Source organism: Hemitrygon akajei, chromosome 9, assembly GCF_048418815.1.
Source record: "Hemitrygon akajei chromosome 9, sHemAka1.3, whole genome shotgun sequence".
Taxonomy (NCBI): Eukaryota; Metazoa; Chordata; class Chondrichthyes; order Myliobatiformes; family Dasyatidae; genus Hemitrygon; species Hemitrygon akajei.
The window spans coordinates 65802700-65817479 of NC_133132.1; the positions used below are offsets into that span (position 1 = coordinate 65802700).

Consider the following 14780-nt stretch of genomic DNA (forward strand, 5'->3'; position numbering starts at 1 on the left):
AATTCCTCCTGCACTTTGTATGCTCTGGGTTTCCAGCATCTGCAGAATCTCTTGTGTCTACTAAATCTTTCTCCTTAAACTTATGTCCTCTAATTCTTGAATTCCCAATCCTGGGAAACAGATTGCATTCACCCTAAGTATGCCCCTCATGATTTTATACACCTCTATAAGATGACTCTTCATTCTGCTATGTTACAATGAAAAAGTCCCAATCTTCTCAACATCTCTCCATAACTTATCAAAATTGAACTCCATTCGCAATTCTATTTACCTGGCTGATCAGGATCCCTCTGTACATCTTCATTGTCAACACCAACTATTTCAAAGTTTGAAGAACATCTATTATCAAAGTATGTATACTTTTATGCAACCTTGAGATTTGTCTCTTTATTGGCAGCCACAAGACAGAGAAACCCAGTAGAACCCATTAAAACAAAAGAAGATGGTCAAACGCACAATGTGCAGAGAGAAAAAAAACAAATTGAGCAAACAATAAAAATAAGCAAATAGCATTCACAACTGAAGTTCATGAATGTAAGTCCACAGCCAGGAAGATTCAGAAGCCCGTTAGTTGCAGGCCTCAGCCACAGTTCAGTAGAGAGAGCAGTAAACCTTGTGGAGCAGAGAGCTGAACTGGCCTTTCCTTTGCCTCTAGTCCTGACACCCTGATCTTTTCAATCTGGCCTGGCGCTTAAATTGTCAGGTTGTTCTTTGCTCTTGGACCTGAGGCCTGCTGCTTCAATTTGCTTTCGGGCCCAAGACTTGCCACCCCGACTTGGCCCGTACCTGACCTTCTGAAATTGGCTTGGCGCTTAAAACGATCAAATTTTAGGTCTTTCCTAATCTTGGACCTGTGCTTTGCCTGGACTCTGTCACACCTCGCCTTGGTTCTGTCACATTGAATTGTCCCCAAGATTGTTCCAGCAATGGCCATTCATTAGCTCGTTTCCTGCTCTTCTACCTGGGCCCCACCTCCTCCATTTACCCTATACACATTTCACCACAACCATCCTGCATCTTCAAGACTTTATTTCACCCTGAAAACACCGTACAGGTGGTTCAAAAGCTCAATTCTGACAGGGAAGTTACAAGCTATTGTTTGCAGGGATAGTTTAACAGAAAAAAGTGTGATTAATAAAGTATTTACTTGTTTTCTTTGTTTTATTTACCATGAGCAGCTAGTCGCTGAGCTTCCATCATAAACTGGAAGTGTCATGTGCAAACTTACTTTGTATATTCACATCCAAGTTATTGACATACATAACAAATAGCAATTAAGCATTAAGCCTCGGGGACCAGTTACTAGTGATGAAATATTAATGATATCAGATGAAATCTCAAAGCCTTTTATTAAACACTTACCTTATGTTGTTTAGCTATGACATGCACAAGAAAGTTGGTCCTAACATTGTCAACATTTGGTACAAGAATTGAAGTATAATCTGGCTCGCTGTCAGTTGGATAGAAATACTCCTGAACCTGTGTTTGCCAGTTCTTCCATTCACCTGAATCGAAAAGCAAAGAACTGTTCAAACAAAGAAACTCTCTGCAGTTTGGTTCTAATGTTGATTATTGGATGCTCTTTAAAATATCCCTATCAACATATTCAGTGATAAATATTTTTCTGTAAATGAATGAAAAATACTTATTTTATTGTATTAGAAAATTAAATACCTTTCAAGCTTTTAATTTTTCTGGATTGATACTGAATACTTATTTTAATGTTCAGTCAATTCAGTGGCTAAATATGCCACCAGATTCAGAAGGATTTTTTAAAGTATCTCAGTTTGATAAACAGAATTCAAACTGGAAGAATGGAAGAAGGAAAAAACAATCAAAAGTATGGCGAACACCACTACAACCTGCAACCTGGTCATCTCTGAGGCTGAGGTACGCAGATGTTTCCAACAAGTGGACAGTCGCGAGGCTGCAGGACTGGATGGCACCCAGGATGCGTGCAGCACAACTGTCAGGTGTGTTGACTGACAGTTTTAATCTCTCTCTCCCCCAGTGTAGAGTGCCCTTCTGCTTCAAATTATCCCTGTACCAAAAAAGACCAAGGTAACATGCCTAAACAACTGGCATCCTGTCACACTCACCTCAATAATGCTTTGAGAGGCTGGTCAAGGATTACATCTGCAGCTTGCTACCCCAAACTGGACCCCCTACAATTCACCTACCGACACAACCAATCACAGATGATGCAATAGCCACTGCTCTACATACTGTCCTTATACATCTGGAGAAGAATGCTTATGTGAGAATGCTGTTCTTGGACTACAGTTCAACATTCAACACCATAATTCCATCCAGGCTTGACAGGAAGCTCAGAGACCTCGGCCTTGATCCTGCCTCGTGCAGCTGGATCCTAGACTTCCTGTCAGATCTCCAGCAGGTGGTAAGAGTGGGCTCCCTCACCTCCACCCCTCTGACTCTCAACACAGGAGCCCCTCAGGGCTGTGTACTAAGTCCCCTCCCTTACTCCCTGTATACCCATGACTGTGTCGCCATCCACAGCTCTAATCTACTAATTAAATTTGCCGACAACACTGCATTGATTGGCCTTATCTCAAACAATAACGAGGTGGCCTACAGGGAAGAAGTCATCTCTCTGACACAGTGGTGTCAAGAAAACAACCTCTCCCTCAATGTCGCAAACAGAAAGGAGCTGGTTGTTGATTACAGAAGGAATGGAGATGGGCTAACCCCTATTGACATCAATAGATCTGGGGTTGAGAGGGTAAACAGCTTTAAATACCTCTGCATCCACATCACCGAGGAACTCACGTGGTCGTTCACACCAGCTGTGTGGTGAAAAAGGCACAACAGCACCTCTTTCACCTCAGATGGTTGAGGAAGTTTGGTATGGACCCCAAATCCTAAGAACTTTCTACAGCAGCACAATTGAGAACATCCTGACTGGCTGTATCACTGCCTGGTGTGGGAACTGTACTTCCCTCAATCGCAGGATTCTGCAGAGAGTGGTGTGGATAGCCCAGCACATCTGTAGTTGTGAACTTCCCATTATTCAGGACATTTACAAAGACAGATGTGTAAAAAGGGCCCGAAGGATCACTGGAGACCCGAGTCACCCCAATCACAATCGATTCCAGGTGCTACCATCCAGGAAACAGTACCACAGCATAAGAGCCAGGACCAACAGTCTCCAGGACAGCTTCTTCCACTAGGCCATCAGACTGATTAATTCACACTGATTTGAGTGTATTTCTATGTTATATTGACTGTTCTATTTATTATAAATTATTATAAATTACTATGATTGCACATTGCACATTTAGACGGATACGTAACGTAAAGATTTTTACTTCTCATCTATGTGAAGAAATAAGATCAATTCAATTCAAATGTGACTACTACTGGAGTACGCATGCAGTTCTGGTAACTCCTTCAAAAGAATATTATTCCTCTCTACATTACAGAGGCTACTAAGACAATAATTTTGAGTATTGGGAGCTTAATATTAGAAAGATGAAGAAAACTGGGATTTTCTTAGGAAACACAGAATATATGTCATGATATAAATGAAGCTAACTGAAGGAAACTGATCACAAATAAAACAAGAAACACCCTACTTAAATAATAAAGAAGAACAAGCGTAAAAAATGGAGATTAAAATTATGTAACATTTATTATTGGGTAGAATCTTGTTTTTAATCATTCTTTTTCTAAATTAACTTAAAATAAAAGTAGCATGTGCTTATTGGAGAATAAACAGTATATAACCATTTCAATTAGTCAGAGGGTTGCATAACATTTGGATTCTTGAAATAAGTTTAAGGTTGAGAGATAGCAATGCATGGAACCTTGATTTAGTATCAACAAAGTGGTGTATAGAGTCATAGAGAAGTACAGCACAGAAACAGGCCCTTCAATCCATCTAGTCCATGCTAAAACCATTTAAACTGCCTAGTCCCATTGACCTGCACCGGGACCATAGCCCTCCATATCCCTACTATCCATGTACATATCCAAACTTCTCTTAAATGTGGAAATCATGGACCACTTGTGTTGGAAGCTTATCCCACACTCTCACAACTCTCTGAGTGAAGACGTTTCCCCTCATGCTCCCCTTAAACATCTTACCTTTCACCCTTAACCCATGACTTATGGTTGTAGTTCCACGCATCTAAGTGGAAAAAGCCTGCTTGCATTTACCCTATCAGCCTATCTATACCCCTCATAATTTTGAATACCTCTACCAAATCTCCTCTCAATCTTCTACATTCTAAAGAATATAGTCCAAACTGACTTAATCTTTCCTTATAACTGAGGTCCTCCAGACCTGGTGACATTCTTGTAAATTTTCTCTGCACTTTTTTAATCTTGTTTCATCTCTCCTGTAGGTAGATGCCCAAAATTACACACTGTACTCCAAATTGGGCCTCACCAACATCTTAAACATTTCAACATAATATCCCATATTATGTACTCAGTACATTGATTTATGAAGGCCAGTGTGCCAAAAGTTTTCTTTTTGACCCTATCTATCTGTGACACCACTAGAATACTACAGCACAGTACAGGCCCTTCAGCCCTCGATGTTGTGCCAACCCATATATTCCTTAAAAAAAGTCCTAAAGTCAAGTCAAGTCACTTTTATTGTCATTTCGACCATAACTGCTGGTACAGTACATAGTAAAAATGAGACAACGTTTTTTCAGGACCATGGTGTTACATGACACAATACAAAAACTAGACTGAACTATGTAAAAAAACAACACAGAGAAAAAAAAAACTACACTGGACTACAGACCTACCCAGGACTGCATAAAGTGCACAAAACAGTGCAGACATTACAATAAATAATAAACAAGACAATAGGGCAGTAAGGTGTCAGTCCAGGCTCTGGGTATTGAGGAGTCTGATAACTTGGGGGAAGAAACTGTTACATAGTCTGGTCATGAGAGCCCAAATGCTTCTATGCCTTTTCCTAGACGGCAGGAGGGAGAAGAGTTTGTATGAGGGGTGCGTGGGGTACTTCATAATGCTGTTTGCTTTGCGGATGCAGTGTGTGGTGTAAATGTCCGTGATGGTGGGAAGAGAGACCCCGATGATCTTCTCAGTTGACCTCACTATCCGCTGCAGGGTCTTGTAATCCAAGATGATGCAATTTCCAAACCAGGCAGTGATGCAGCTGCTCAGGATACTCTCAATACAACCCCTGTAGAATGTGATGAGGATGGTGGGGGGGGGGGGGGTGGGAGATAGACTTTCCTCAGCCTTCGCAGAAAGTAGAGATGCTGCTGGGCTTTCTTTGCTATGGAGCTAGTGTTGAAGGAGATTCTCCGCCAGGTGAACACCAAGAAATTTAGTGCTCTTAACGATCTCTATCGAGGAGCCGTCAATGTTCAGTGGGGAGTGGTCACTCCGTGCTCTCCTGAAGTCAACAACAATCTCTTTTGTTTTGTTCACATTCAAAGACAGGTTGTTGGCTCTGCACCAGTCTGTTAGCCGCTGCACCTTCTCTCTGTAAGCTGACTTGTTGTTCTTGCTGATGAGACCCACCACGTTCGTGTCATCGGCGAACTTGATGATGTAGTTCGAGCTTTGTGTTGCAGCACAGTCGTGGGTCAGCAGAGTGAACAGCAGTGGACTGAGCACACAGCACTGGGGGCCCCCCGTGCTCAGTGTGATGGTGTTGGAGATGCTGCTCCTGATCTGGACTGACTGAGATCTCCCAGTCAGGAAGTCTAGGATCCAGTTGCAGAGGGAGGTGTTCAGGCCCAGAAGGCTCAGCTTTCCAATCAGCTTCTGAGGGATGATTGTGTTGAATGCTGAAGTCTATGAACAGCATGCAAACATATGTGTCTTTTAAACCCACACTACCCCATAACCCTCTATTTTTCTTTCATCCATGTGTCTGTCCAAGAGGCTCTTAAATACCCCTAATGTTTTAGCCTCCACCAGCATCCCTGGCAAGTCATTACAGGCATCCACAACCCTCTGTGTAAAAAACTTACCCCTGATGTCTCCCCTAAACTTCCCTCCCTTAACTTTGTACATATGTCCTCTGGTGTTTGCTTTTCATGCACTGGGAACAGGTATCCACCCCATCTCTGCCTCTCATAATCTTGTAGCCCTCAATCAAGTCCCCTCTCATCCTTCTAAGCTCCAAAGAGAAAAGTCCCAGTTCTGCTAACCTTGCCACATAAGACTTGTTTTCCAATCCAAGCAACATCCTGGTAAATCTCCTCTGCACCTTCTCCATAGCTTCCACATCCTTCCTATAATGAGGTGACCAGAACTGAACACAATACTCTAAGTGTGGTCTGACCAGAGATTTGTAGAGTTGCAACATGACCTCTCTACTCTTGAACTCAATCCCACTATTACCCTATTACCATTTTCAATGAATTAAGTACCAGTATTCCCAGATTCCTTTGTTCTACCACACTCCTCAGTACCCTACCGTTCACTGTGTAAGACCTACTCTGGTTGGTCCTATATTCAAAACCTCACTCTTGTCTGCATTAAATTCTATCTGCCATTTTTCAGCACATTTTTCCAGTTAATGCAGATCCCTCTGCAAGCCATGATAGCCTTCCTCATTATCCACTACATCCCCTATCTTGGTGTCACCCACAAATTTGCTGACCACATTATCATCCAGATCATTGATATAGATGACAAACAATAAAGGACCCATCACTGATCCCTGCGTCACACCACTAGTCACAGGCCTCCAGTCAGAGAGGCAATCCTCTACTACCACTCTCTAGCTTCTCCCACAAAGCCAATGATAATCCAATTTACTACTTCATCCTGAATGCTGAATGACGGAACCTTCTTGACAAACCTTCCATGCAGGACCTTGTCAAAGCCTTGCTAAAGTCTGTGTAGACAACATTCACTGCTTTGTCTTCAAGTGTGGTAACTTCCTTGAAAAACTCTGTAAGATTGGTTAGACATGAACTACAATGCACAAAGCCATGCTAACTATCCTTAATCAGTCCATATCTATCTAAATGCTCATATTACTTAGAATACCTTCCAATAACATTCCCACAAATGTCAGACTCACCAGCCTATAATTTTCTTGTTTCTGTTTAGAACCTTTTTTAAACAGCAGAATGACATTGGCTATCCTCCAGTCCTCTGATACCTCTCATGTTGCTGAGGATGATTTAAATAATCTTTGCTAGTGTCCTTGTAATTTCTGCACTTCCCTCCCATAGGGTCTGAGGGAACTCTTTGTCAGGGGATTTTTCTATCCTGATTCACCTCAGAGTAGCAAACACCTCCTCCTCTGTAATCTATACAGGGTCTATGAAGTTGATGGTGCTTTGCTTCACTTCTATAGACTCTGTATCTCCAGAGAAAAATACAGGTGCAAAGAATGCATTTAAGATCTCCCCCATCTGATTTGGCTCCTGACATGGATTACCATACTGGACTTCCAGAGGACCAATTTTGTCCCTAGCATTCATTTTGCTCTTAACATACCTGTACAATCCCTTGACTGCTAAAGCGACTTCATGCCTTCTTTTAACCTTCCTGCGATCTCTTGCATTCCTTGTACTCCATAAGCACCTAATTTCTTCCTAATTGCCTACACCTGCTATGCACCTCCTGTTATGTAGGGGGTGAGAAACAACTAAATAGAGAAAGAAACCTCAGTCTAGCAGGCACTCCGGAAATAGACTTGATCACGCACATTCGAAGTGCACTTATTTTAATGCACAGTGTTTCACAAGTAAAGTATATAAACAGAGGCTGTTAAACAAAATGTTCCCATCCTGCTGACGAGTTTTGGCCCAAAACGTCGACTGTACATATTTCCATAGGTGCTGCCTAGCCTGCTGAGTTGCTCCACCATTTTGTGTGTGTTAAATGAAAATATTATATTATTACCATCACAAATGTGATTTGACTGATGGGCAGAGTGGCTTAATTTAAAGTCCTTAGGCATAATAGAGATAGGGTTAGCGCCCAGAAGCAAAAAGACCTATCACCTTGCTGGGGTTTTACTAGTACATGTCACAGTGATTATTGATATGTAGGTAAACCACATGTAAAAAGAACAGGGCAACAGCAGCTGGAGATCTCAGTTTATATAACCTAAGTAGTGAGGTGAGTGGGAGGACAGGAAAGATGGGAGTAATTTTTAAAAGCCATTCAGGAGAGCTTTTTGAGTCAGTACTTGAACAGCTCTACCACTGGAGTAATACCAGATTTAATTACTGGGAAATCAGCCAGGTGTGTGCTAAAAGTGTTAGTGAGAAACAATTTGCAGATGATGACCATAATTTTATATTTTTATAAGTTTGTTATGAAGAACAAGTATAGACAGTAAGTCAACAACCTAAGCTTGAGAGAGGCCAAATTCAATAATCAATATCTGATCTTGCAAAACTGGCCTGAGAGCAGCTACCTGCAGTAATGTTTACATGCAGCCAATGGGAGTCTTTCAAAAGACAAACACTGTAGGTTCAGGGCTAATGTACTCTTGCAATAACCATATAACCATATAACAATTACAGCATGGAAACAGGCCATCTCGGCCCTTCTAGTCCATGCTGAACGCTTACTCTCACCTAGTCCCACCTACTTGCACTCAGCCCATAACCCTCCATTCCCTTCCTGTCCATATACCTATCCAATTTTTGCTTAAATGACAAAGTCAAACCTGCCTCTACCACTTCTACTAGAAGCTCATTCCACACAGCTACCACTCTCTGAGTAAAGAAATTCCCCCTTGTGTTACCCTTAAACTTTTGCCCCCTAACTCTCAACTCATGTCCTCTTGTTTGAATCTCCCCTACTGTCAATGGAAAAAGCCTATCCACGTCAACTCTATCTATCTACCTTATAATTTTAAATACCTCTGTCAAGTCCCCCCTCAACCTTCTACGCTCCAAAGAATAAAGACCTAACTTGTTCAACCTTTCTCTGTAATTTAGGTGCTGAAACCCAGATAACATTCTAGTAAATCTCCTCTGTACTCTCTCTATTTTGTTGACATCTTTCCTATAATTGGATGATGAAATTAGGTCCAACAAGTCTAGGGAGCCCTAGATCTGAAGCCCTAGATCTTCAGGGCTGGATAAAGAACCAAGATAGCATATGGAAGCTTAATAAAAGTAAAGGCCTGAAAGGAATATAGAGAGCAAAGACAGTACAAAAAAATAAGGGCACAAAATAATATTGGTAGGCACAAGGAAAATCCTTATGCATTTTACATGTATATTTAGGGTAAGGGTGTAACTAGAGAAAGAGTAGGGCCCATTAGAGATGAAAGGGGCAAACTATGTGTGGAGTTAGAGGATAAAGGAGATGTGATAAATGAACTTTGCATTCAGTAAGATTTGAGGATAGAGTCTAGAATGAATTATCATAACATCACAAAGGAAGAGCTGTTAAATGCTTCAGCAGGATTAAAGGTGGATATTTAATGTAATGGAGAAAGAGCTGAAGAGGAGTGAAAGGTTACGTTTGAGACAAGGACTATTCCACTTAGTTTACACTTACTTTTTCTAAGATGAGAGGAATTGAAAGAAAAGTTCTTGTGGGTAAGAACCAGTTTTGTAATGAGGATGAGATTGTCAGCACAGGGGTACTGATTGGGTCTTTATTGCAGAAAGGTGGGAGGGCTTAAGACCTTTCTGACTGGTGTTGGAAGTGTATGGACCGGATGTCTAAGGTGAAGGTGGGACAGGGAATTGGAAACTGGATCCATCCATACTGTAACTGAAGATATAGAACATGGAGTGTGAAGGATATTATTGATTGAAGGAACAGTTTTATATTGTTGTCAATAAAAAGTTATAGGCCTAAAGATGAGAAAGAATTAGGAAGCAACAATAAATGACCTAAGACTGGAGGAAGATAAAGTAGAATATCAGAGCAAGTAGGCAGGAAATATTAAACAAAAGGAGATCCAATTACAGTGTGAAAAAGAAGAGGAGGAAAACACAAGTTGATAAAGAGTAAAGCAATGAAGTTTTAAACATGTATTAAATAGCTACCTACATTGCAGAGCATACAGAAAAGAGAGACCATATGATATCAAGCAGAATTAGGTGATTTGGTATTTAACAGGTCTGCTGTGCAATCATGATTGATTTCATTTTCAACCTCATTCTCCCAATTTCTCCCAAATTCTTCTTCAGCTCAGTTTTAAATGGATGACCCATGTTCTTGAATACTGAAGCTGTGTCCTTCAATCCCAGACTTTCCTATTAATGGAAACATCCTCTCTTCGTCCACTGTATCCAGAACTTTCAGTATCTGGTAGATTTCATTGGGATCCCCTTCAACTTCTGAACTCCATCAACAGTAGACCCAGGGACATCAAATGTCCTTCAAAAGTCAAGCCTTTTATTCCTGGGATCACTTTTGTGAACCTCCTCTGGATCCTCTCAGGGCCAGCAGATCTTTCTTTGGAAAGGGGCCCAAAATTTCAATATTGCCGTAGAAAAGGAGTGTCCATTATCAAAGATCCTCACCACCCAGACCATACTCTTTTTTCACTGCTGCCATCAGGTAGAAAGTACCAGGTGTCTCAAGACTCACACTACCAGGTTCAAGAACAGTTATTACCCCTCAACCATCTGGCTCTTGAACAAAAGGTGGCAGCTATACTCATTTAAGAACTCTGTTATATTGTTATTTCATGATCGTTATTTACTGCTATTTATTTATATCTGCATTTGCACAGTTTGTTTACAGTTAACAGTTCCTGATGTTTATAGTTTACAGTTATTGTTCTATGGATTTGTTAGGTATGCCCGCAGGAATAGAATCTCACCATTCTATGTGGCGACATATGCGTATTCTGATAATGAATTTTACTTAGAACTTTGAAGAGGTATAGTCAAGATAACCGTGGGAATCGGTAGGTTTATAAAAGACATCAATTGACAGTTTGTTTCCAGAGAAGAGACAGAGAGAGATTAAGAAAGGGGAGGGAGGTATCAGAAATAGACCAAGTGAATTTAAAGGATAGGGTGGAAGTTGGAGGCAAACTTGATGAAATTGATGAGTTTGATATAGGTGCATGAAGCAGTACCAACGTAGTTAGCACTGTAGTGGAGGAAGAGATAAAAGTTTGAAGTAAATTTATTGTATGTAGCCCACAGATTGACACCATGGTTCATTGGCACCATCTTGTACAGTTGGGAAGCATTCTCAGTTCCTCTAGCATTTTGTGTGTGTTGTTCATTTAACTCCCCTCTCCTTCCACCCAGACAGGGTTACTGATCTCCTTGTCTTCTCCCTCAATTTCATCACTGATCCTATTCAATGTATCATCCTTTAACCACTTTGAACATGATATGGTCATCATATCTTCCATCCACCTTCAGCATTCTGGGGCAACTGTTCCCTCCATAAGGATCTCTGTTATTCTTACAATACTACTTACTACTCTCATTTTCAAGGCACATAGAGATATAGTTCAGGAGATACAAACACTTATAAAACCATAAGACCAAAAGACATAAGTCATTTGCTCGGAGCCTTCTCCGCCATTCTATCATGGGTGATTTATTATTCCTTTCAACTCCATTCTCCTCCCTTCTCCCTGTAACCTTTGACACTCTTACTAATCAAGAACCTAGCAACCTCTGCTTTAAATACATCCAATGACTAGACCTCTAAAATTCACCACCCCCACCTAAAGAAATTCCTCTTCATCTCTGTTATAAAGAGACAGCCTTTTATTCTTAGGATGTGCCTTCTGGTTCTACACTCCCTGACTCGAGGAAACATACTTTCCATGTCCACTCTATCTAGGTCTTCCAATATTCGATAGGTTTCAGTGAGATCCCCCTCATTCTTCTAAATTCCAGCAAGTACAGGCCCAGAGCCATCAAATACTCCTTATACATTAACCCTTTCATTCCAGAGATCATTCTTGTAAACTTCATCTGGATCCTCTTCAATGCCAGAATATCCTTTCTTTATTAAGGGGGCTCAAAACTGCTCATTATACTCCAAGTTCATTCTGACCAATTCCTTAAAAAGCCTCAGCATTATATGCTTGATTTTATATTGTCTTTGCTTTCCTAACCACCAACTCAACCTGCAAGTTAACTTTTAGGGAATTATACATGTGGATTCCCAAGAGTCTTAGCACCTCTGTTTTCTGAAACTGCTCCCTTTTTAGAAAATAGACTACACTGTTATTCCTTCTACCAAAGTGCATAACAATACACTTCCCTGCACTGCATTCCATCTGCAATTTCTTTGCTCATTCTCCTAGTCTAAGTCCTTCTGAAGACTCCATGCTTCCTCAACAACCCCAGCCACCCACCCACTCCCCAAACTTATCTTTGTATCAGCTGCAAACTTGGCCACCAAGCTATCAATTCCATTATCCAAATCAGTGACATGTAACATGAAGTGGTCCCAACATTGACCTCTGCACAACACTGCTAGTTACCAACAGTCAACCAGAAAAGGCCCCTTTTATTGCCTCCTGCCAGTCAGCTTATCTTCTATCCATGCTGTGATGTTAGTACATTTTCTGCAATACCATAAGTCCTCATCTACTGACTCTTCTTTGTCTATCCTGTCAGTTATTTCCTCAAAGAATTCCAACTGATTTGTCAGGCAAGATTCCCCTTAAGGAAACCATGCTGACTTTGGCCTGTCTTTATCTTTTTACCTCTTTCATTCTCAGATAGTTGAACTAGAGAAGCACAGATACTTCGTCCAATTTAGATACTCAATTTGGTGCTCACTATGTAGTCTTCTCCAACACACCTCCATACAGAGTGAAAAAAAAAGATAACTAGGCAATTCCAGTGCCTGTCAGCTTAATTCTGCAACATACTCCCTCTTCCTCCATGTTCTTATATTTTTCAAATGAAGCCCAGTGTAGACTTGAAGAACAGAATTTTTTGACCTGGCACATAACAGCACTCAGGACTTAATATGGAATTTAATTTCAAATAACTAGATTCCAAGATTGCTTAAGATCTCCAGAACAAGCAGGATCTCCCAGTGGCCACCCATTTTAATTCAACTTCCTATTCCCATTCCTATATGTCATTCCATGACCTCCTCCACTGTCATGATAAGGCCACACTTAGGCTGGAGGAACAGCACCTTTTATTCCATTTGGGTAGCCTCCAACCTGATGGCCTGAACATCGATTTCTCAAACTTCCAGTAATGCCTCCCTCCACCCCTCAACATTTCCTATTCCCTTTTCCCTCTCTCATGTTATCTCCTTGCTCACCCATCGCCTCCCTCTGGTGCTCCTCCCCCTTTTTTTCTTTCTTCCATGGCCTTCTATCACCAATCAACTGCCTAGCTCTTTGCTTCATTCCCCCCTCCAAGTTCCACCTATCACCTGGTGCTTCTCTTTCCCCTCCCTCCACCTCTCAAATCTACTCCCCAGCTTTTTTTCTCCAGTCCTGCCGAAGGGTTTCACCCCGAAACATTGACTATGCGTTTTCCCATAGATGCTGCTTGGTCTGCTGAATTCCTCTAGCATTTTGTGTGTGTTGCTCAGATTTCCAGCATCTGCAGATTTTCTCTTGTTTGCAAAAGAACTTACCAACATTGATGAAATATCATTATATTGAAAGGGTAACTCTGCTCCTAGCTCTACAGATGCCACCTAACTTGCTAATTTTTTCAGCATTGACAGTGTTTTTCTTCTCTAAAATGTATCTTATAGTTCTTGCAATTCCTTTTCATTACCACCCACTTCCAAACCTTTTCATTCATTCTCTTCTTTCTAATCATCTTCTGAGAGATCAGGTGCAAGTTCCAAGCCTTACTCTGAGCAGTTCTGTTCACTAGGAAGGATCTAGCTGCCAGGATGTTTGAAGCACAAGATACTGCAGATCTGGAATAAGAAACAATCTGCTGGAGGAACTCAGCAGGTTGCGCAGCATCAGTCGGGTGGGTGGTTGAGGAATTGCCACTTAGCCCATTTCTGTTAATGTTAGAAGTTGGTTGTATAGAAGCAGGTTCTATGGCTGAAGTTCACTCTATTGTTATACTGTTCTTACCTGTCTTATCAACAAGAAACTCAAACATGGTCTGATTGTCATCTGCAGAAATTACTGGTAGGTCAAGTGTATTCCTGTACTTTTGGAGGAATTGCTCGAGTTTAGCTCTGCCATCTAGCTCCAACAAGGCACCAATACTCCACATTAGTACAAATACAAACAGCCGATTAAGTTGCAATTCATTAGAAAGTCCTCCATCTTCTGTTGAAGGCATCAAACCATCCAGAAGTGTAAGTGACTAAAGGAGATAAAATCATCGCTTGTGGTTCAATGCTTCTCTTGTATTAGGATTTTTTTCACAATAAGAAACATTAGATGTTTTTAAATGTATATTAATATCCAAATAAAGCATAACAATCACACATTAATATATAGATCAAGAACTCAGTGACTCTTACTGGTTGACGACATTTAAATTACCTTTAAATTTATCTCATGATTTCCTGGTAGGAACTTACTGAGAGAAGATTGCCTAGTTCTCAGTGGCTTTGAACTAATCTGTTATTAAGCTCATACTACATAATGCTTGTTGGCTGTTTAGCAAGTATAGGTCATGCTTTGGCTTCACATTCTTAGTTTTGAACCAGCATTTAGCGGTAGATTGATAGTGATAAGAAAATATTTTAATTCATAAAGCTATACATTATGAATAAAGTTTTGGTACTGCTTATAGTCCACAGCAGCTCCTGGAAACTGAGATGAATATGTTAATCCTTTATCCTATTTATCACAGTGGTTCAGGGGTCTACAGCAAGGTCTGCAACAGAATTTTCTGCAGACCACCGTGTTATCAAAA

General features: G+C 40.9%; 1 protein-coding gene across 1 annotated transcript in view; it reads right to left on the reverse strand.

Annotated features, from left to right (window-relative positions):
* The window catches only part of LOC140732658 (dynein axonemal heavy chain 8-like), a 952247-nt gene that overhangs the window by 315182 nt on the left and 622285 nt on the right, over positions 1-14780 (reverse strand). The window contains exons 52-53 of the mRNA XM_073055351.1: positions 13985-14222; positions 1363-1505 (exon numbers count right to left, since the gene is read on the reverse strand). Of these exons, the coding sequence (XP_072911452.1) occupies positions 1363-1505; positions 13985-14222 (381 nt within the window). The remainder of the gene's footprint in view (positions 1-1362; positions 1506-13984; positions 14223-14780) is intronic.